Source organism: Aplysia californica, unplaced genomic scaffold (assembly GCF_000002075.1).
Source record: "Aplysia californica isolate F4 #8 unplaced genomic scaffold, AplCal3.0 scaffold00748, whole genome shotgun sequence".
NCBI lineage: Eukaryota > Metazoa > Mollusca > Gastropoda > Aplysiida > Aplysiidae > Aplysia > Aplysia californica.
In genome coordinates, this window is record NW_004798018.1 from 96,434 (window position 1) to 120,839 (window position 24,406).

Consider the following 24,406-nt stretch of genomic DNA (forward strand, 5'->3'; position numbering starts at 1 on the left):
TGATCTTGGCAGCAATGTGGACTTTTATTTGATCAACACTACATACTATGCACACACTGACCCACTTGTATGGACAAGAAACAAGCAGGGTATGCCCCGTCATCCCTCAAGGGTTGCTTTTCTGTTGTTGTATTGCTGATGATAATATATCATTGTTAGACAGGAGAACCTTGCAGTTCTGAGAAAGACAACTTAATAGGCAAACTGGGGGAGGGGGTCAGGAGGCGTAGTTGAGTTGTGGTCTAGCACAAGGCAGAGGGCATCATGTCACACATGCACCAGTGGAGGCAGAGAGGGTCATGAGAAGCTATCAAGGAACACCTGAACACTTTTATCACTCTAACCTGAGCACCTACCACGTCCACAGAGGACAAGTTCTTTGGACATGAGCTTGTGATCCCGCCAACAGCAATGGCCTATACATGAATTCATAGGTGAAACATGGGGAGAACATAAAGCACCTCTTACCCATCATATGCACGTGTCTTAGCATGGCAAACAAAACAAAAGCATGTTAACACATTACACCCGGAATCACCCGCTCCGATCAGGGGTCTGAGAACAAAGTATCGCCTTGGCGAGAATCTAGGGCCAACATTTTGTTTTACATAGTTATTGCAAAACGTTTCTTCTTCTGTTTGATACCAAAAAGAAAATTTTCAGGCCGTTTCCAACACTTCGAAGGTGTCTTTGACTCGTTGAAAAAGGAAATACAATGGATTTGAGGAAGAACAAGCATGTGACAAAGTAGATGAATCAGATATTGATGAAAACGTAGCAATAGTTTGGGACAATTCAGATTGATCAGAAGTAGACATTATATCTAGGGCCCAACCGGAAGACAGAGTGACAGTGACCGATCAGACACCCCGCTTGAACTAAAGTTAGAACATTTCCAACTTCATTTCTCGTTCTTTTATTTTTTTCAGGATTTTCGGAATTTTTGGGGGGTATTTTTTTAATGTGCTTTTTAAACGCTTGTATTCACTGGAAGTGGGTTCCTTTCCCTTCCTTAGGATCTAGGAATGGACTTCCTGTCCAGACCCTCAAGGTGTAATGTGTTAACAACCAATTTTAGCTTCTCAAGTTATGCTACCATTTTGTTCTTGCACCACACATGATTCAGACAACAGTTCAACCACTTGTGCTCACTTGCAAACAGACCACATTTGCAGTAGTTCGGTAATTGACAAATTCGATGCAAATACTATAAAGCAGGGGTTGGGGAGATTCAATATTCACACATAGCATGGAAGCAGCAATATGAAACATGAGATTCAACAATTTAATGAAAATATAGCATCATGTATAAATCGACTGTTTTATCTCAATACTTTGTAAGAAGATGGATTTGATTGCCCTTGTTAATATCTTTACACTTCAGTACAACAATTACGAGCTCTAGGGCTCGTTAACAACACTACAACTCAACCTGTACACAACTTCCAGCTCTGATAAATATGGCAACGATTCTTCTTAGCAAAAATTCATCCATCATATGGGGTTTTTTAAAGTTTAAGTAAGAGTGTTACGGTACTTGCAACACTATAAGGTCAGATAAGTGCCAAAGATTAGAGGTGTTACAAGAGAGTAACAAACATAAAAAAGAAGGAGGGGAGATAGAGACGATAGATTTTTTATAGGAAAGAAGGAGCAAACCACACCAGAGCACCCGCCAACCACCCATTATGGGGGTTTTAATTTTCATTAATGTGCAAGACCACTTTCACACCAGTACTTTGGATGGATTATGAAATGGAAAGTAAATCTCATTCACAGCCAACAATAACAGATGTGGCGAGCGGTCACAGTGAAGCCGTGCCGCCAGGACACATCAACATACAGGTGGGAACTGACCAGTCACAAATCACAGTAACAACAGGAGAGACTGGGAGGTGGCGGGCTACTACACCGGCCGACCCAAATAGACATCATCCCCAGGCTTGTCCACGGCAGACACGGGGAAGAAGCCCAGCTTGGAGTAAAAGTCCACCATGAATTTGTCACCCACGCTGAGCACGCAGTGGGCCCCCTTAGAGCCACAGCTCTTCAAGGCAGACAGAGCACAGGCCAGCAGACGCCTGGGGATGGCTGGGTCCTCCACACGGGTGGGCAGGATGTCCAGACGCAGCACCGACGGGTACAGTGTGTACACCTCCTCCGGCACCATCGGCTGGTCACAGTGGAAGCTTTGGATCACCTCCTGGGGACAACACACCACACAAACACATTAGGCTTCAATCTCTCTGCTACATTTGTTTTCATTAACAATGGAAATAGTCGAATAGTGGTAGAGTCTGCAAAACAGTCTACTGAAGACGGATAAAAAGTACTATGAACCTGGATCTGAATTTAAGTCGCTCAATAGATCTTGAGAGCTTCTACCTGTTAGTCACACATGATACAAGGCCTTATATCCTATGAACAGACATGGTGGGAACCCAAGTACTCTACTTTTAGATTTGGTTGGCGTGTTGGACATCGATGGCCATCCACACTCAAACATATGCAGTCTAGGGAGGGGCATATACATTTTAAATGATCAGAACCATTATGTAGCAAACTACAATTGCAAAAGCTGAATGAGCTCTTAAACTAACTAAACCAACTTCAGAGGTCTAATTGAGATCTTCTTTCTTAAAGTAAGTAAAAGTAAATCATCTTTCACACACAACCTCATGGCTACCCAAATGTTGGCTGCAGAGAGTGGAGCCTACAGATGAGCATCGCTAGTCAAAATAGTTCCAAAGAGAGACTTCAACTTGACTTTTTTCCTGGCTTGTTCACTTCAGTTTCTATTCCCAAATAAATCTATTCTATGTTTCGGTTGGATTCCCCACAGGGCATCTCAACACTTACATTTCAATGAAAGAGTTTACAAGAGCCCCAGGCCATCTCCCAATATGGGAACAGTAACAAGCATATTGGGGCAATGCAGCACAACAAGTCCCCAGACAAAGCAGCTATGCAGAAAACTGCAAGACAAAAACAGATTTTCTTTACAATATTAAATGTCATAGATCCTTACCTCTGCAGGAGAAGTACTGTCTTTCTTCTCTGGCAATGGGTATTTTTCACACATGGCAGGAATCCATGCCATCTGGCCCTTTTTGGCCAACTCTTTAGCATCGAGAGACATCACAACGTATCCACACACACCAACATCATCCTCTATGACAAACCCTAAGTCTGGGCTGAGGGTCAACATCTTTCCAAGCAGCCTGCAACAACCAAAGAAAACTTAATTAAAACCTCAATCAATGTGGTAAAAACAAAAATTCATGTCACAATGCGTTATCTTTTGTCAACACTACAGTGCCACAATACATAGGCTATATACACTGTAGAAAAGGGGGTATTCAGTAAAATCTCAATATCTGATTGTACCATAACAAAATTCAACTTCACTGTGCAGACAAAACAAGGAGACGATGAAAGTACCTCAAATTCCTCTAGGTTCACAAATTGTGATTTACCCCTGTATCAACACTCAAAAATAACTCCTATGACAGAATAATTTACTGGCACTTTTTTTCCTTCATAGACACAATCCACCCAAGATTTAGTTGAGCACAGATATCCTGAACAGGGGGGTGGTGACAAATGAGTTTCATTTGTAATTCTAGCAACCTGTGAACACCTAAAATAACAATGACATGGTTTCTGGCATTTTTGTTTTTGGAAACAAAAGGGCTGATCTATGAATACCAAATCTTACTAATTTCAGTCTCGGTACAGGACATCTTGTCAACCTCTGCCCTATGCAGCGCCACATTGTCTTTGATCACAACCCATCGCTCTGCACCCACCCCGTCACGACTAGATTCAAGGAAGTTCTAGTACCTCACACACGACAGGTTACGTGCGACGACATGTCTCGATAGCACCAACATATCACACTGTGTGGGGGCCCAGCCTGGTGGGCTCATGTAACCCCCCCCCCCCCCCCCCCCCCCCCATACTCTTGATGATGATGGGCGAGTTTGCTTCCCATCGTGCATACAGGGCGATTTGAATTCCAGATAATAGTACAGAAAAATTTAACCGAGCTTTTTAAGATGAGCCATTTGACACATCCGTGCATGTGTTCGAGAAAACATACTTGTCTCCCATGAGCCGAGGGTAGTCCGGGAACACATCTGTACCATCCATGCCATCATCACAGGTTTTCAGGCAGACAAGGTACAAGGCATCCTATGGACAGAGGTCACAGTTACATTTTTATGTCACAAAGCAATGCCACTCTGCTGATCTACTGTGTCAGTACACAAATCAAGCCAAACTGCTGATGAGGAAAGACAGACGCGGATTTTCTTCCTCCCATCCCCAACTTCAGGAACACCCAACTACTGCCACAGAAAACATTTGGAGAGTTCCACCACCCTCTACAACATTGCAAACTCAGATAGTCTGACTTTTAATTAAATATATTGACACATTAAAAGTCATATAAAGCACTGAAAAGGAAGACAGACTGACAGAGATCAGGGAAATGGAAGCAAATTGTAAGCTGCCAGTGCCACCAGTTGACTCATTTAACCTGCTCCTAATAACTGGACAGAGGTTTAGCGTCGAACCCTCAATATTATCAGAACCCAATTTACATTTTTTTCCCAAAGTAAGACGATAAAACTATTCTTCACCCCAAATACAAACACATCCACGACACTGTCACAAATTTCAGATCTTTACACAAACACTACCCCAATGAAATTCAAGGATCTGGATGGGAAGTCTACATCCCAGTCCTAAGCAAGGTGAAGGAACCCACCTCCCGTGAATACAAGCGTTTAAAAAACATATTTTAAAAATACTACTAAACAAATTCCCCAAAATCCGGAAAAAATAAAAATTACAAAGAGAAATAAATGTACTTTCATAAAAATATAACTTTATGTGTGCACAAATTGTTGGAAAAGTCTTAATTTCATTCAATCAGGGTGTCCAACCCATCACTCTCACTTCAGCCTCGCGGTCGGACCCTAGATCTAAATTCTTCATCTGATTAATCTGAATTGACAGAAACTCTTCCTACAACATATTCATCTGATTTGTCATTTGCTTGATCTTGCTCAAATTCATCATTATTTTCTTTTTCAAACTCAATCATGTTGCTTTCCAACAAGTCGAGACACCTTCGAAGTGTCAGAGACGTGATCACACTTCGATCAGCTCTAATATTAAAACTATTAACCCGCAAATTTTCGTTTCAGTACCAAAATGGAAGAATGAAACATTTTGCAATAACTATGTAAAACAAAATCTCGGCCCCAGAGTCTCGTTCAGGCGAGACTTCATTTCTAAAGACACCTGGTCAGATCGGTCGATTCCGGGCGAGTTAAGATATAATGTGTTAACTGATTCATTCATTCATAATTTTTTTAAATACCAAAAGATGTTCAGGTTAAGGTGGATGGGTGATTAAAAATAACCAGGATTCATTAAGGGAGTTATCCACCGTCTGCTGGATTAACAAGAGTGATGTGCAGGGTGAGTAAGGCCAATTGTTCACAGACAGCGCTGTCCTGTACTGGACAGATAGAAGGCAAGGCTCTCTGGTTTGTCACAGGACAACGGACTTCTTGATTTGTAGCTTGATCAGTTTATGTGTGAACTGACACATGAAACAGCCAAGCGTTTTTGAGTTGGATTAAGAAAGATCATGAAGGTGGAGAAATAGATTTCAACAAGGGGAATGGGGCGGTTCTTTTCCTCAGAATGGGGTCATCAAACTAGGCAATATTTCAAACAAACAACAGGACTTGCAACACCAGCCTGGCTTCAAATTTTAACAGGGAACCACCTAAACCAAACCTTTTTTTAAGACCTCAGCAATTTACTACGAATGACCCCCAGCATTGTCCTGTGCCATGATCAACATTTTCAAGGTTTTAAAGCAAGTGATACCTTCTTCTAGCCCAGCACAAGTTCATGATTTATCATAAGGCCTTTTGAAGACACATCTGATGTTTTCATTTCATTTTTTTTTTTTTGAAACTGTTGACTTGCTCGAATCATTGAAAGTCCAGTTTAAACCACAGAGCCACTAAAACTGAAGTAGGAGAAAAGCATGAAGAGTTCCCCTTCCTACGTTACCTCGTCCTCAGGCTTGTATGGTCTCAGACTGAATGACTTGGTCACTATGTAGTCTGGTGGCTTGATATAAAAAAGGTCGTGTGCACTATCAATAGGTAAAAGGCGCTGGAAAAAAGGGGAAATCACTGAATGAAGAAGCATAAATGGCACAGGTAACAAAAAATTATACATTCCTGAAAGGGATGGTCAAACAAGTTAATGTTTTAAGTTTAGTAAAGTAAAAATCCTACCAATAAGAGGCAGAACCCAGTCAGATGGCACCTCCATCAACCACTGTCCACAGCACAGCACCCATATCTCAGGCCTGGGGACTCTAACAGACATTTTGGAAGCAGACTTTCCCCTTAGTCTTGGTCAAACTATGTGAAACTTGTAGTTAAAAGTGTGTTTGACTGTGCATAGTCTCAGGATGTCGGACTGACATATTTTCCACCAGCAAAATTGAAATTCCTTCCATGACAGGTCATCCTCTTGGGGCATACACAGTGTATTCAGCATTCAAAGTTCAACCATACTCTGGACTGGTTCAACAACAAACTCACCCCTTCCATCAAGTTTTCAAATCATCCACATGAAGACACAATACTGGGATTACTGCTGTTCCAAGTGAGAGCAAGACATTTTTGTAAAGCAAAATGGACCTCAAACCAAACTGATTGCTTTACCATCAATACACACGTTGCAATGAGAAAAGGTTTCCAACAAACTGCATGCTTTTCTGTGGCCTTCCTGCACAGGCAAATTCAAATACAAGCGGTCAGGCAAGTTGAATATCTCTCTCGTTTTATCACTGTTCATAGGGGGGGAAAACAACTAGACCCAGAAGATATATCGAATGCAGCAACATTAATACTAAGTAACTCAAAATATTTTCTTACAACAATAACTATTTTGATGAATTGACCCCCAAAAAACAAAAGCATTCAGACCACGTTTCTTAAAGCCAGTAACACGAATATCAGTGTAGCATAAAAGCTAGCATGCTTCGATTAATTGTCTTATTTCATGCAGACCAAATCCAAAACTTAAGATCCGAAATCTTTTTCCTCGTTAAAAGTCCATGTCATAACAATCTGGATTCCCTCAAACTCTTGTGCAGAAAGTATCATTAAAACAAATGACCGTCAACTTTGCAACAGAAAGCCAAAACAAACTTGCAACCATAAGAAAGCATAGATTTTATAATACACAACTCAAAAGGCATTCACTCTAAAGACAAACATAGAATTTCCTGATAAGCCGCCAATGTAGGAAGCTGACAACTGCAACCGACTGCATACAACACCCAAGAAAGCCTGGCATCATTCCTTTATAGAGAATGACCGGTCAAAACCTGCAGCAATACAACAAGCACTGTGTTTATTACTTTCTCCATTCACCCCACTGACAAACTCATGGTGATTGCACCATCTATCGTCAGCTCAGTAATATGTCAAGTTCCTACATTTTTACTTTTATAACACCATTTGAGTTCTCTGAACTTCTGCTTCCTTGAGTCTTACAAAATACAACCAATTCCGACATTGGGCTTACAGACTGCACGTAAGAAAAGTGGGTACGCAATCTCTTCCATTACTTCTGCAATAGTCATCTTTTGACTGGGTCATACTTAGCCTTCTTTCTTACTTCAGGGTCATTAAAATATTTTTGTAACCGTTGTTCTGAAACCTCTTTTTCTTAGTAACATTTTTATCACTCAGATCTACACAAATTAACATCTGTTCAAAAAAAAAAAGTCTATAATTTTTTCCCAACATGAATTATGCTTTCACACTCGCCTGTCGTCAAGCCCCCCAAGAAACAAACAATATTTGGTTTTCCTTTCTACTTTTTTCAGAAGAAAAAAATCTGGATTGCAGCCTCAGCTCCTCTCAATGTGATACATCATCAAAGAAACTATAACCTGCAGAGAAAAACTGAACTGCATTTGAACCCATGATGTTTCACATCAGTTGATGAGGGCAAAATCTACCCTGAGCACAAAAGCAACAACAGACACGGCAGAGAACTTACCCTAACTCCAATCTTCAAATTGATCCACCTTCTCATAAATAAGACCAGTTGTGACAACACTTTTCATCAAATTCAAACATTCCGTACACAAAAGACAACACTACTTTCCAAACTCAGAACATGTTTTTACACAACGACAATCCCACTTAGTGACATTCATTAATTTTTTTTTGTCAAATACCATACTTGGACTTTGCCGATCACCCTGCACTGCTCTCCCACAAACATGCTCAGATGCAAGAAAAGACCAAGGAGCTCAACAGCCTATCAAGGAGTGGTGACCTACGTATTCCTCAGGCAAGTCGAAAGTAGTTAAGCTAGGAAAAGTTTCAAGCCCTGCTGTGACAGTGGAAGACACTCCTCTGGAAGAAGATGACTCCTTTACCTACCTTGGAAGTGTCATCGATGGTAAAGGTGGAACTGAGGCAGTTGTAAAAGCAAAAACCGCCAAGGCAAGGTCAGCATTCAATCCATTATCATACGTCTGGAAAGCAAGCAACAACTCTCTGCATACCAAAATTTGACTCTTTAACTCCAATGTCAAGTCAGTACTTCTATACGGCTGCGAAACTTTGAAGACAATATAAAGACAGTACTGAATAAAGTCCAGACTTTCACTAAAAGGTATTCGAAGAGTATCCTAAGAATTACCTGGCAGGAAAGATTAAGAAATGAAGAGCAGTGGGAAAGGACAGGACAAAAGGATATCGAAGTACAAATAGGACTAAGAAAGTGGCGAAAGATGGGACACACCCTCAGAAAGCCCAGCGGAAACATCACAAGACAGGTCGCTGCAGTGGAACCCACAGGGAGCACAAGGCAGGGGTAGGCCACGGGAAACATGGAGAAGATGTGTAGAAAGTGACATAAGAGAAATGAAGCTCACTTGGAACAATGGCCCATGACAGAGATAAATGGAAGGAGCTTGTATGTGGCCTATACCGTGCCAGGGTTGAATGGCATTTGATGATGACCATACTTAAATTGCAGGCACAAAACCAAAAGACAACTGATAAAATTACAACAAAAAAAACAGCTACTCCACACAAGGCAATCACCAGCTCCAAGCCATAAAAACCACCTACTTTACAAAAATTTCAAATAGAACTGGTACAGAGTTCAACAACAGCAACAGAACAGCCTACATCCGGCCAGTGAGGACCACCAAACACCTGAGACTGATGCACTTTTTACAAACAGAACCTTCTGTACCAACAGAAGATCAAATATTTTTTCTGTATCAACACCTGACGGGCAAGGGTAACAGACTAAGGGGAAAAAGGTACAAGCTGTAAGTCATGTTGTTCGGTGAATAAAGAAATAGAAAAACTTGTTTGTGGACAAAAAACTTACTCGGAATCATTTTCAACTTACAAAATTTCTTTCTCATTCACGCACCTCCTCATGAAATCAAAACACTGATAAATTTTCAAGATGACTATTATCTTCAGTCCATTGCCAACAGCACTAAAATGATTATCTTCAAATCAGTGTGTTTTGATTTCATTTTTATTATAGAAAGCTTATGAATGGTAAGTTGACAAAAAATCCTACATAAGAGATACCAAAGGTAAAAAAAGGTAGAACCTGTCTACAAACAAGCTTCTCAAATGATGAATGAATGATGATCTTTTTACCAGAGATACCAATCACAAATGAATCTCTTCATTTATCCTGACTGAAAGTATTTTTCTAATCAAGTGGAAAATTTCCGGCCCATTTCAGTTACTATGAAACAATCCGAGATGAATTTGTCATACACTTAAATGTGCCCGTTGTTCTGTCAAATCACAATGGAGGTCTCTACAGCTCAAATAGGATCTGGAGGTTCATATTTTTTTTAAGCATCAAAAAGGAAATCAAGGCACATTTGAGTAAACAAATCCATTTTCTTTCTTTTTTTTAACAGCATTTGGTTTTGAAAATCACAAGTCTCGTAGCCAGGATAAATGAAAAGCAAAATTTAGACCGAATTTTTCCCCGTCTCCACATCAGGAGGGACATGCAGAAATCAAAGACTTTTACCATCATAAATTTCTCTTCAAATGCCATCATCTCATTCATCGACAACTCAGCCACCTTACTAGCAAAATTCACACGCTGCTAGTAAAATGGAATTCTACAGATATCAAGAAAATACACTTTGCTTCCACACCACCAATCAAGGGTGCATGCATCATTCGAAAATAAGTGTATTTTCATCTGATAGAAAGAAGTCGGTGCTTTTTCTGTACATCATTTCTGCTACAGCACAAAGTAAGACATTTCATATTTATCAAGAATGGGGATGAGGCAGGGGGGGCTTCTGAGATACAGGTGCATGTACGGTGAGCAGCAGCTGTAAGAAAGAATGCCATTAATTGTGATGGAGCTCCCATCTGGGTACAGCCAGGCCACAGCAAAGCTACATGAAAAAGTATAGTCAGTTCTCCTAATTCATCATGGTAACTGAAAAAATAGTTAATTCATTATAAAAGAAACAATAGTTAATTCATCATAACTGAAAATATTAGATTCTTTTGAAGCTCTTGTGTCAAGATCCCAGCTTGTCTGTTGCCAGCACAGCGATCCCACCATTACAGAATAATACATTCCAGGTGGCAGATATACATACTTGCAATTCAGATTGTAGACCTCCTCTGAAAACCCATGGCTCTTGATCACCACTGACAAATGCATCCCTATAGCCTTTAGAAAACCCTGTGATCACCAGGAAAGACAAAAGAGCTTATTAACAAATAAGTGAAGAGTCTGAAGATTTTCAAACAGAGAAGGTATCTTTTTTTCTTAGTTTAGTTACAAAGGTTGTACAAATAATACAGAAAGTTTTATTTTATATCAGTGATAGTCTTACCTTACCTTGTCTAGAATCTTTCATGGCATCCTCAATATGCAGGATACACTAACTTTAGTAACAACCACTTCAAAACAACACTGGAGGAGGAAATTTATATATGACAGAAGAGGAAAACACAACAACTAAACACTAACTGCTTAGTCTAATACTTACATAACACCAGTTATTTCTTTGATGGCTTTTCTACAGAACATTAAAGAAACCTGTTTAAATTGTGCAGCTTTCATAGAGAACATGTGATTAGAAACATTCTTGCTACTTCTTCACGGCACTGTTTCTCTTATGACGAACAAGAGTTTAAAACTGCACAAGTTTCAAAAGACAAAGTAGTTTTCACACATTCAGTTCTAAAGGCAAAGGAATTCAAACTGACAAAGTGGTTCTGTGACACTGCTTGTACAGTACCACTCTCGTCAAATCCATCCTGAAGGAAGGTAAGACTTAGGTTTCCATCAAACAAACTTTCTGTGAAAACATCTGTGGCATAGACAGAAGTAGCAAATCGGTTTCTTACCATTCATGTTCATCTAAAAGTAAAAGCTCAGAAATCCACAGATGAAGAATAGCTTTGACTTTTTGAGAGGGCGTGAAGGGTGATAAATGAAAATAAATGCATTTACCAACACATGAGAAATATAGCCAAGTAGCGAGGGGGCTGCACTAAACTGCAATTCTTCTTTCTGTGGGATCGTTGAGCTGTGAGGACTTAGTAGTCTCGGAGAGGAATTTTTTAAAACATTCTTAAGAGGGTACAAGCAACAGAAAACCAGTGAACCAGCTTTTAAAAGAAAGCAAACTGAACAGATCAAAAGATCTTCCAGTCCATATAAACTTTCCTAAAACTGCCACAGAACTCACAGGTATCGTCCATTTTTCACAAAAAATCCCCCAAAAAATTTTAATGCAAGGAGATCAAGATAGAGCAAATATCACTATCTTCACACTAAGAAACCAACTGCCAGTCTTTATAATCATGCTGTACTTTACATTTGCAGAAAATCTTATGTCCTTATATATCTTGACTATTACAAAACACAAGGTTCTTTTCAGTCAGTTGAAACAGCATTGAGGCTTGCCCTCTTCAGTACAAAATTTACGGGAAACAAAGTCAAATGTCACAATGTTTAAAAAGTAGAAGGAAACAAAATCCTTAGGGCCAAAGCAGTCACCCACCTCCAGACAAGACACTGATCAAACTGATGTACCAGTACCCCTATTTTGCCAACACCCCCCCCCCCCCTAAGCTTTGAACCTGGAAAGGGTGAAAACAAAACCAAAGACTGAATTAAGAAGGAACCCAGCCCCTTCTCAACTCGCACTTCAAAAATTGATTTTTTTTTAAAGTTAACAATTAAAGTGCAACAATTATCTAATACCTATAGAATGCATGGACATGGTATCCCAGAATATACTGAGGCACTGCAGTTTACTCACAAATAATTATCACCAGTCTCTTCCAGAAAAACACCTGGTTAACTTGCTTGCACCCCCTTATCTGGTCCACATATCATTAATGTCAAAATCTCAGGACCTGTGTGGAAATGCGCATTATCAAAATAGTTTTAGAAATGACACTTCCATGGAAGCTGCACATTCATGGTTATAATTATTAATACATGTTGAATAAAATAACTGCTGACAAGGACAGCACAACTGGGAAAAAAACAGCACATGTATATACACAGAGATATATATTTATAAACATGAAATGCCTACATGTGACACAGCTGTACGTCTGTTGCGCCAGTGGATGAGAGGAGAGTCCTTTTGCTGTAACATAAAATGTAAAAGTGAGACCTGAGGTAAACAAAGTTATTAAGGCACAAAAAAGTGTTATCACAAAATTATTTTCAAAATATTTGAAAAAATGTTATTCCCATAACTTTTGCATACCGGGTATTACAAATTTACAGAAAGAATATTGGTACTCCAATTTTTTTTTTTTTTAATGTATTGATTAATTACTTTACAGCCAGGTCAAAAAGTGTCCATATGTTGACTGAACTTAACTTTACAAGTTAGCCTCGAAAGAATTAAACTGATGCACAATATCAAAACACATAAGTGTTTTAGAAACTCCTACCAAGAAATAAACAAACAGCTGACAAACTTATCTTGACCAAACGAAGCAGAAAGGACACCCAAATCATTTAATCAGGTCTCAGTACAAAGTCTTAGTTGCTGACTAGACCATTCATCCTCATAGTTGCTGCGAATCCACACATTATTTTTTCAGTTCAAGGAATAACACGGGTAACAAAACAAGAGACAATGTCAAGTATATACCTAGCCACTGCACATAAGCTCTGCAAATCTTGAGAATGCTGACCAAGTCCCACAAATAGGAGTACATATCACACATGAAAGATTTGTTGGGACCATTGACAAGCTTCCTCAGAAGCTCCACTGTCACTTCGACTTTGTCCGAAAACTCTTGTGCAAGGTGATGCCATTCTGTGGCCTGGAAAATGAGCACAAATAATCATCAAAACAAGAACAACTATATAAACCATAAAGAAAAATATTGAAGCCAAGTTCACTGACCAACAGTCCACAATATAAACATTTGACCAACCAGCCTACATAAAAGCTACAACTGCTTTTCACAACTACCAGAATCACAAGTCACAATGACTTTTAAAAGTAAATATAAATATCATCTAAGATTGTATCTACAAGCAAGTCTACTTTCCTATTGACAAATTAAGGCACTTAACTCATGAAATAGCTAATAAATGAAACACTAAATTCTTATAAAATGCCACATATTATTCAAGAACATTTTATTAAAACCACTGCGACCTGCACTGTATGACCCACAAAAACAAACTTCCATAAAAAGATTCAATACCTCGAACGTGTTGGCTTCTTTATTTCCTTTCTTGATGATGGCAGCAGCATTATTCCTTAACCAATGCAGTCTCTGAAGAAGGAAAAGCCCCTGACTGCCGTGCTCAAAAGGCATGTAAAACAATTCAGACAGGAGGAGAGCATCATCTTCCGTGAACACATTGTCAAACTCAGCCTTGAGATCATTGTCCTCTCTCCTGTCCATCTCTGAGCCTTCCACCTGCATCAAACTATCCGAGGAATTCTGCTTCTCCAATTTGGGTAAAGGATCCGAGTCTGACACACTGACGTCTACGTTGGGCATTGAGGCCACGCTGGGGGAGCCCTGTGCCCCATCTGTGATGTCCGAGGAGCAAGACATGGCCACGTCCATAGGCTCAGCACCACACTCAGGGGTAGATGTGGAGTACGAGTCCAGGGGTGGCATCTCTGACAGACTGCTCACCGGGAGACTAGGAGGCTGGAGGAACGTTGGGATAGGCTCTGGAGGCTGAGCTGAACTCTGTAGCAAGGGTAAGGGGGTCACACCACTAGAGCTGATGGTCTGCGTGGTCGAGGAGGTCGTTATGCACGTTTTTATCACATCTGGCAGCGGAAGTCCAGCAGGAGGAGACGGAGGCATGTAGGGGACACCGGGGGGAACGTTGCTAGCATCCAGGTCGGACGGGTCCATACAGGGCTGAGCAGCCGACGGAATATCCTGGGGTGTGGGAGGGTCTGTCGTAGGGAAAGGGGCGACACCAGGCGGAATAGACGGGTTGCCCGGAGCACACGATGGAACACCCGGTGGACTGGAGGGAGGGGGGGACGGAGTCAGGATCACTGGGGGACCAGGCGGGTGACAAACGGGAACCCCTGGAGGCCCTGTTGGCACTCCTGTTGGAAGAAATGTGGGTATGATGCGTGGGAATGGCTGACGGGGAGGTTCACGGTGGCAGTGTATCTCACACAGCCACTCACCCATTGCCACTTTCAGGGCTTGCTTTGGTTGGTAGCGCAAGTCAATTCGGGAGGGGAAATCCTCATCCGAACTGAAATCACTTTCGGTCTCCAATTTGATGTCCGATGCAATGGGACTCATTCTGTCATCTGAAATATTGAAAAACACAAATAAAATAAAATACTGCACTACTGTTGTTATATTTGCAACCTAAAGTACAGATCTTTCATAAAAACAAAGCGCAACTTTTATTTTCTTTCACACTTCCCAAACAATTTTTTTGTAAGCTCCATTCAATTCCTGATGAATGGTGCAAAAGGAGGATTGCTATGATCTTATTTTATCACTGTCACCACATGGCACTGGGATATTGAATTCTGATCTCATAGATTTATTTCAAACAAGTTCGGACTTCCTTTCTCATGGGAGCCACTACGTTTTTCAATGGCTTGATTACTTTGTTTTCAAAATTAAAATGCCAAAAGAATTTCATCTTCTTCATGAGAAAACAAGTTGCTCAATGAAAGACTATGTTGTCATACTTTATTGGCACCATTTCCTGTACTTTAAAAAAAATCCTTTAATTTTTCTGTAATTATTTTCAGAAAAAACAATTATTTGTATGTATCTATATTCAAATAATCAGTGCAGCAGCAGCAAAAATCTCTGCCTTTAGAAGAGATGAAGGACATCACATCTCAATGGATTCCCGACTTCATTAGGCATCTGAAGTGTTCCAGTCTCGGCCCCTCTCCATACAAGCATACCCAAAAGAATGACACACAGAAGTATCTACCTTTCCTTTTAAAAAAAACAAAAACATGTAAAACTTACTATTTATAATGTCCTTCTTCACACCATCTGGATTTGACTTGCACCACTGACCCAGAGTGTTGATTGCCACAAAATTAGCCTCAAACTCAGTGTTTGGGTTTGTCATCACACCGTTGATATACGGGATGATTTCTGGTGATCGTCCATCATATGGTCCCAGGAAAATACGTCTTGGATCATAGTCATTAGCATGAATGTTGTCCCAGATGACACAGGGTCTTTTTAAAACTGAAGCAATTTCCTCCAGAGAAGTAATTGATAGGCGTTTGCTGACAACTCTTGGCCCTGTAAATTTTAAGAAGTTCAGTTCTCAGCAAAACATGACTAAAGAGAAAGCATGTTTACAAATTCATTTGAAGTTTCATGATAAAATGCGTCATATCAATTTATTATTATAATGATGAAACCTAGGCTGAATTCTCACTTTAAATAGATGAGATCTGTACACTTTTTTCACAAAACGCAACATATTTTGCTTGCAGAAATGAGAAAAATCCATTTAAAGTATTATCAATTTCCAAAAGGGACACTGGATCTGACCTAAAAATGATTAATGATACCACAGTACTCATGTTGCTGTTATCGATCCAGCAACAGCTGGGCCCTCACCCTTCTGACCAATGCATATAGTGATAAGTGAAGGTTTGCTGCAGTGACCACAGTATTCATAAACTATAAACTGCCATTACAGTGGTCGCCAAACCAACACTTTGGATGATTTTGTAAAACTATTCGTGTCAGCAAGTAAAGGACAACAGTTTACTTCCCTTTCAGACTATTTTGTATCAATAACGAGGCCTACTTTATTCTTTTTCCCCCGCATCAACCATAAAATAACATCTCTATCATATCTCTTTCCTTTAAATTAAACAAAAAGTGATACCCTTTCAACAAGAAAAACATTGAAGCACAATTACAATAATCCGAAACAGAAAGTAACCCCAAAAAACTTTTATCCACCACAAGGAAAGTCACATGACTTGAGAAAACTTCACTGGCCCTCACAGAACATGTTGCAATTTGTCAAGGAAAGTCAACTGCTTTTGATATGTTTTGGAATAAAGAAAAAAAAGTTCACTTGCTACAGTTCTCGGGGGGGGGGGGGGGGGGGACTTGTTTCTATAAAAGCAAGTTAATTCTGGAAATTTGATTCACCTTTCCAGATATAATCAACATCATTTCTGCCAAACTCAAAATTGTGTTTACTGCATTTAATTGTGACACTGTACATTTCAAGAGTAACATTCAGAAACAGTCAAGAATTCAATAGAGCAGCTGCAGACCAAATATAAACATAACAATTAGGGTAAAATGAACACTTCCATAAACCCTTTTATGAACAGGTAAAAATAAAAAAAATACTGCTACTGGTTTTGGCACCTGAACAAATGTCAAAATTTTTTTAATATTTAAAATAAAAGGAAGGGACAAAGTTTCTTATCTACTTACCTGTCCACATAATATCAATACCAGGTAACAATTTGGATCCAATTGTGGTCAGATACTCTGAGGTAGCTACTGTTGGTACAGCTCTCGAGGCACAATATTCTGAAAGAGTAATGTTTTTGTCCTAAGGTTAGCAAAAAAATATTCAAAAGAGGCATGTCTGTTTTGGGTTTTCATTTCAAATTAGAATATAAAGATTGAAAAAGGGAAGAAAGGTTGAAAGAACTACTGTACTAATTCCTAAACAATATTATATCAGTGATGAAAAAATGATATTATTTATAACACACATGATACATTTATACAAGATCCCTAACTGAAGAGGACAGAATCTTTTCCAACAATTGGAAGCTTTTCAAAGAGATTATTTTTAAGATCCGGAAGGGAAGGGAATACTTGTACAAAATAGGTACACATCTCTTCCATTCAAAGCAACAATATAAAAACACACTAATCACACCACAGGCATTCCTCTACCTATTATATCTTCTGACTTCACAAACTTTTTACAGCAGTACGAAGTTTTCAATTTTTAAAAAAAAAGCATTAGATAGTAGAGCCAGTGGCATCTAATAAAACCTAAAAAAACCACACCTGTTGGGCAAAACAGAAACAGTTTTGGCTGGTTCAGATGTTCAAAGACTTCATTTGACACAGACACTTGAGCTGACCCAAAAGACTGGAATGCGCTCCTGTCAGCTTCAGACAGCTCAGGGTCGATGTCATCAAACAGAACAGCAAACGCTTCGCATCCAAATGTGGCCACCTGAGAAGTGTAAAAATATATCACAGGTTAACACAAACTAACACCAACTATAGCGGAAAACATTTACAGAAAATAGTAGCTGGTGACAGATGGTTAAGACGTCAGTAGTAGAATTTAAATGAGTTGGCACATTAACAGGCACATTTCATTAGGTACAGAATAATCTACTATAGCAAGACTAAAAAGAAGTTAGAAAGGCTACAAATTTCAAATCACAATATACTGATCCTAAGAAACAAAGGAAGCTATCATGTATTTTACTTGTCCTGAGCATATTCTTTTAGTCAAGCCATTTCAGATTGGTTATTTCTCAAACTGTTATTTTATTCCAGTTTCCAGTACTTAATAACCTTCTTATTTTGCAAACACATTTTGAGATGTTTCTTTAGCCTTCTAACGTGAAAGAACATGATGCAATACCATTTTTGACAAATAAAAAGAAAATCACGGTGTAATTACAAATTCTCAACTTACATGAGAAGAGATAGTGCAATGATGGAATTCAGGAAATAATCACTTTCCACTCACATATCAAAATCAATCATTACATATACAAAAACAAAAAAAAGGAAATAAAATAATGCACTTATATTTCAAAACAGTATGATCAGTGACTTTCAGACTGAACAAAATATTTACCGTTTTATCAGTCTGGACTTGACATTTGAAAAAATCATAAAGAAGTGCTTCAATGGCAAGCAAAATGTTGACCAAAAGGTACTCTCAGCGTTTAAGTAAGAAGAACATGTGTTTCCTTCATCTTTCTCCCTTACCTGCTCCAACTTCCTTTTCAAAGCTTGAACATCTTTTGTACTGGAGAAAGAGATGTCTAAGCCCGGGGATATGGCGTAGACAAATGTGACACCCTTTTCTTTGGAAGCAGTGATCAAAAACGACAAATTTTCTGTGAAAAAGAAAAATATACATCAAAATACATTTTGCAAACTCTTATTTTATTCACTTATTAGAAATCATTATATCCCGCCTAACAACCAAAAAACTGCAAAAAAAGTCTTGGTATAAATATCTTTTAAAAGTAGCAATGACTATGAAAAATTAAATGTTCATCCAAATTGCTTAGAAATGGGCTTAAATGAAAATAGAGTAAATTCTAAGAACTATGGTTTTTAAATTTTAAAAATCCATTGATAAATAAAAAGTTATTGTGATTTTTGTTGGCAAAATGTTGGAGGACCTCCATATAGGAAAAAATCGCCAAAATGTGGGATATGTTTTTATGTATTTTGAGGAAAATCTGTTCATAAGTCAGTAATGAATTGGAGCATATGAATGAAACTTGGCATCTTCATGTGATTTTTAGAGCAGAATCTAGTTCTGCTTTCACTTTTTCGATGTCTTTATTACTTTGGATCTTAAAGACTGATATTTGCGTGAAATTTGTTGAATTGCCTGACATCGTTTTTACCGCGACGCGATCACCCCTTCTAAAACTCAGTAAAGCGCTATCGGGAAAACCCGCGATGTAGTCATCAGTGACCTATTTAGTTATAGGCAGCCAATCACATGCCGCCTAGCGATCACGCGCCTCTTGCTTGCCGGCACATCGCGTTTGGAATGCGTGATCTAGTTTCCGGCTCTAGTGTTTTATCAATGGATGGGTGGTAATTTTAAGTTGGTGCGTAAAATCTACTAAACGCAGAGATCTGAAATTTTACAGCAATAAAGAAGACATGTGGGGCGCTTGTGTGGTCGGCGATCAACCCGCAGCTCCGCTTAGTTTTCGAACCGCAGAGGAAATTGCACAAACACGGCAATATCTCCGGTTCTAGTAATCGTTCGGGACTGTACGCTGGCATTTCGTTAGTTTAACCTTCCCTCCGATTGGTTGCCGAGTTTCATTTATTTTCGTCCAGTTTTCCCGTAACTATACTTAAAAGAGAGTGACTTCTGATTCCGAGCGGCCCAAAAATTACCCCTCGCGCGGAGGCTGATTTCCGGCCCAAGGCGCAGCGGGCGATTGGCATTGCTATAAAAAGTCTTTAATATTTCTTACTTATACGGAATTCTTATCAACAACACTCCCATGCCCAGTTACATCAAGATGAGAAAATTACCTGCTTCCTCTACAGAATACAAATCTCGCCAATATGCTCTGTGTTTGTAGTCATCCTTTGGGGCATACATGTATGTGTTCAGACCAGATTTCTGCATCCTGTTAAGGATAGGAAAGAAATCAAATGAAAATTAATCTAACAATTCAAAATCAAACGGACTATGGAAATTAATTTGTCACTCATGGAGCATCAGAAAAGGAGCATACCTGGTAAATCCTGGGAACAGAACTAGATTCTAGGTTTTTGGCTACTTAAAATTCATCTCTTTTTCTCTCTGTCTATCTCTATCGCTTCCCATCTTCTTTTTTCAATGATAATAAATTTTAATACTTATTCTGTACATCTCAATGGGACTGACTCTAAGCCTCTATTTTAAGCATTCATCTGCTAAACTATCTTCTCACAGTGACAAGGTCTATACTTTAACTCTTTGATTGTGAGACAAACACAAACGTCCAACCACCAGCAGACAAAAGGCAATGTTTCTGCACATTTCAACCCATCATACAAACTGAAGTGAAGAAAAAACAATTTTCTTCGTTATCAATGCATGTTATTGCTCTTGGACTTTTTTTTTTGCTACGATCATTAGGCAGATACCACTGTAGCAACTTTATGGGTTAAGATTTGAAGTAGAGTGAAAGGTTCCATGTATTTCTACTCCGATATAATATGCAAGTTCGAGCATCCTCTACTTCCTTCCGGTCCTGCACCTGTGCATCACAATCACTTATCTTGTGAGATCACTTAGCCCTCCGTTCCTATAGGCCTATCTGTGATCTATTTTCTGATTCTACCCACCATCAGACAAATTAAAGATTTTTAAATTCTATTTTCAACATTAGCCACATGTATTATAAATATGGAAATAAAGGGGACATAAATACTTATCTCAACATATTGCTAAAAAAGATCATTCTTCAGCCTGAGATTACAGATTTGATTATTACAAAAGTAGGACAGGTTTTGAAGCAGGAAGTGGCGAGCCGTGAAAAGGTTGTGAAAGTCAAACAAAACACCGGGTACTTCAAACTGACTTTAACCCTGGAAGCGCACAGGCCCTATATAAAGGGCAAGCCCCCCTGGAAACAATAATAATTTTTAAAAACACACATAAATGCAAAACAATAACATAAGAGCGGACCATTGCACAGCTAGGCCCAAGAGTACTGGCTTTGTTCAGTGTTGAGTCCACCAAAGTTCAATCTTGAGTCGTCTCCGGATAGATACTGCGAGAAAATTTTGGCCTGGCCTAGATCTAGTACAACTAGGCCTATAGGTGGGAGGACTTCCGTAACGAATGACCACTATGAGACAAAGTAGTTCTAGAATAGAGGGCAAGGGTAGGGGTGGGGGTAAGGTAGGGGTAGCGGTAAGGGTTAGGTCTCTTCTGTTGTGTATGTGGGGTGGTCGCTCATTACTGAAGTCCTTGGCCACCTCTATTCTCACCCGGAGTGAGAATAGTGCAGGCGAGTCTTGTGGCTATTCTCACCCGGTGCGTGTTCACCAAATTTTGCGTTCACCCTAAACCACAGAATTCTACACTGTGAGGAAAAATTGTAGAATTCTGTGCCGTGAACAAACGTTCCATTACAACTGTAGCCTACTAAAAGCGTACAATTTTGTCTGTGGGCAGTGGAGAGAGAGAGAGAAAGAGAGAGAGGAGTAGCGCGAGAATTTTCGGGCAAAACAAAATGGAGACCCGCGTAGTTCGGCTCGATTCGAAAAGTTAAATAGCCGTAGCATCTTTGTAGACAACCAAATTAATTTACTTTTGTGTTTTAACATCATTTTTTAACTTTGTTTTGTTTTGGTCAATTTGATCGTCCACACCGATAAACAGTATTCAGAAAGAGACAGAGAGAGAAAGAAGAGGGGAGGAGTTGATCTTGCGAGAACTTCCGGGCGGGTGAGAATAGCCACCCTTCCCTGCAGGATATCCTGTCCCAAAGTGTCCTTACCATATGAAAAGCAAGCGTCTTTGTTCAGCACTCCAAGGCCTTCCATAAAAACCTGAAAAGAAGAGAAATATTTTCACCAACTGATCATTTTAGAACAAAATAAGTAGGCCCTAGCCTACAGACAGGAAAGTGACAGGGAAGTAGGAGAGGGGAAGGCATGAAATGGGTGGGTCCAAGCAAGTCAGGCAATAGAATCTACATTGATTACAAGACTTTCAATTTCAAAGTCAACGTTATTTCATTGGGTCAGCGTTCACTTGACACTTCAGTTTTGCCTTCACTTCAAAATGCCGACCTTTGTTAAGTCTGAGCCTGAGGACTGGACTGCAGAAGCTGAGGATTGCTCAGCAAGTTGAGTGGGGGGAGGAGCGTCTGAGGACAGCCGGACAGGTATCGACATAAATTTGTTCAACCTATTCTAGAATCTATTGATAGACCTATCCGCTATCCCCCAACCGAACCCTGACTCAATTTAATCTTCCAGTTGAGGTGAAAACCTGTCTAATATAAAACGTGTTCACTTTTTCCTTTGAAACTCGCCCTCGCTGACAGTGGAACGACAACAGGGGGGTCATGCGGCATATCATACCTCTAGCCTAGACATATTAAGCTCGGACCCGAATTCGAAATGGCGGAATTCTGTCGACTCACTGGCTTACCTTCAACAACTCCAGAAATGAACTTTTTGGCGTTGTTCTGTCGCACCTCCTCAGGACCAGTCATTTTTCTTGGTTTTCGGCTTATTCTAAGCCTTTTGGACTTTGAGAGAAGAGTCCCGATGTCTATGAATGGTTACTTTCAACTCTATAAAATTCTGTTGATTCTCAGATTGAAGCAGAACGGTTCAGACTTTCAGACTTGCATCCAATATGGCTGCCAAGTGCCAACGCATGCGCACATTCTAAATACCGTTCCCTGAGAACAAAAACTTCCGGGTTGACCAGTTCTTTCCGGTTTCGTCTAAAACAGACAGAGCGCTGACAGCATGAATCACCCACCCCACCACAATCTTCGAAGTGAAGGCCTACTACTATTATACTATACGGTCGAAGCTCAGCGGCAGAGCCTGATCTCCCTCTCTCTCTACCTCCCTCTCTCCCCCCCTCTCTCTCTCTCTCTCTCTCTCTCTCTCTCTCTCTCTCTCTCTCTCTCTCTTTCTCTCGCTCTTAAGCGCACAGGAAAACATTAAAATCTAATAATAATTTAAATCATTTCTATAGCGCCCACTCCTGTGAGCTTTGCATAAATGCATATGTAGGAACAATATTCACACACACACACACACACACACACACACACACACACACACACACACACACTCACACCCCTACTTGCAGGCTTACACATCGTTACGAAATGAGCACATACAAAAATACATAATAAAATAATAAACGCAATGCAATTCGCTGGTTAACAATATATAATATGAATATAATACATAGTCATTTACATAACATTGTGCTGGACATGAATCAACTGACATAAAAATGTTTTCTTTAAATTTATCCGTAAAGATGTTTTAAATTTAGACTCTGATGTTTGTCTTAAGGGTTGGGGAAGAGAGTTCCAAAGTTCCTAACTGATGGAGCGAGGTGGGCAAAAACGATTTAAGATATTCTTTGCTACATGTTATACAACCAAAGTAAGAAAGTAAAATTCTATAGGCCTTCCCAAGATACATGTAGCCTACATAATGCTACGTAGGCTGCTTGAGAGAGCAACCCCCACTCTACTGCTTTCTGTTATTTTTTTGTTTCTTTGTTTTGTTTGGTTTTGGGGGGGGGGTGTGGCTTATTTTGTCATAATTTCTGTTTTGATTTGTTATATGTGTGAATGCGGAGGGGGTACGGTTGACTTCTGTATTACCTGTATTACCTGTTCTGGACAACAACGACGTCATTGCACACCGGACAGGTCCATAAGTGCTCAGTTTCCCCCAGCACCAAAGCCCGCAAGGTATCCATACTGATTGTTCCGGTGGCTGTCTGATTATGGCGACGTCTTTCCTTTCCAGGTAATCGTTCCTTTCTTCCTTCTCCCCTCTCTATCCCCATTTCCCGCATCCTAATGATTAAGTGGTGTTCTGCTGTCTCCCTGTCTTCTTCATCCCGCAACTTTTTCTCCTGGGTCTTCAACACTTCTCCTTTGTCCCATTTCACCTCACCATCAACCACGGCACTGCCGGCCAGCCTATCAGCCTCCTCATTGCCTTTCACTCCAGAGTGCCCAGGATAGAATATCCACGTGATGGCTGTAAGTGATGAGTGTTGTATTGGGTTCATCCATTCACTCCGGAGCAGCCCTTTATCAACCCTTTGCAAGATGTTCCGGGAGTCTGTGACAATGATGAGATGAGTAGTTCTTGGTCTTGTATTATGAAGCCATCCAAGCACTTTTGTTACGGCCTCAATCTACATTTTCGTGCTTGTTCTTTCTATGGCCCCTGACATGCTATGAACCTTTTTGTTCCTACTGTACACCACAAAACCCCATCCACTTCTCTCACCCCTCCTGACTGATCCATCCGTATAGGCTTGGAACGCTCCTCAATTAACTGTCGTATATCAT

The 24,406-nt window shown here is 39.9% G+C and overlaps 1 protein-coding gene across 1 annotated transcript; it reads right to left on the reverse strand.

Moving 5' to 3' along the window:
- On the reverse strand, window positions 1-22,712 carry LOC101851767 (protein O-GlcNAcase). Its single transcript, XM_005109090.3, has 15 exons — window positions 22,498-22,712; window positions 21,839-21,890; window positions 19,878-19,975; window positions 18,576-18,706; window positions 17,631-17,802; window positions 17,040-17,138; window positions 15,591-15,875; window positions 13,818-14,905; window positions 13,253-13,427; window positions 12,683-12,736; window positions 10,724-10,809; window positions 6,097-6,201; window positions 4,103-4,194; window positions 3,029-3,221; window positions 1-2,203 (listed from the first exon to the last, which is right to left on the reverse strand). Exons 1-15 carry the CDS (start codon window positions 22,559-22,561, stop codon window positions 1,907-1,909), a joined length of 2,991 nt encoding a protein of 996 aa, XP_005109147.1. The 5' UTR covers window positions 22,562-22,712; the 3' UTR covers window positions 1-1,906.
- Window positions 22,713-24,406: the final 1,694 nt, after the last annotated feature.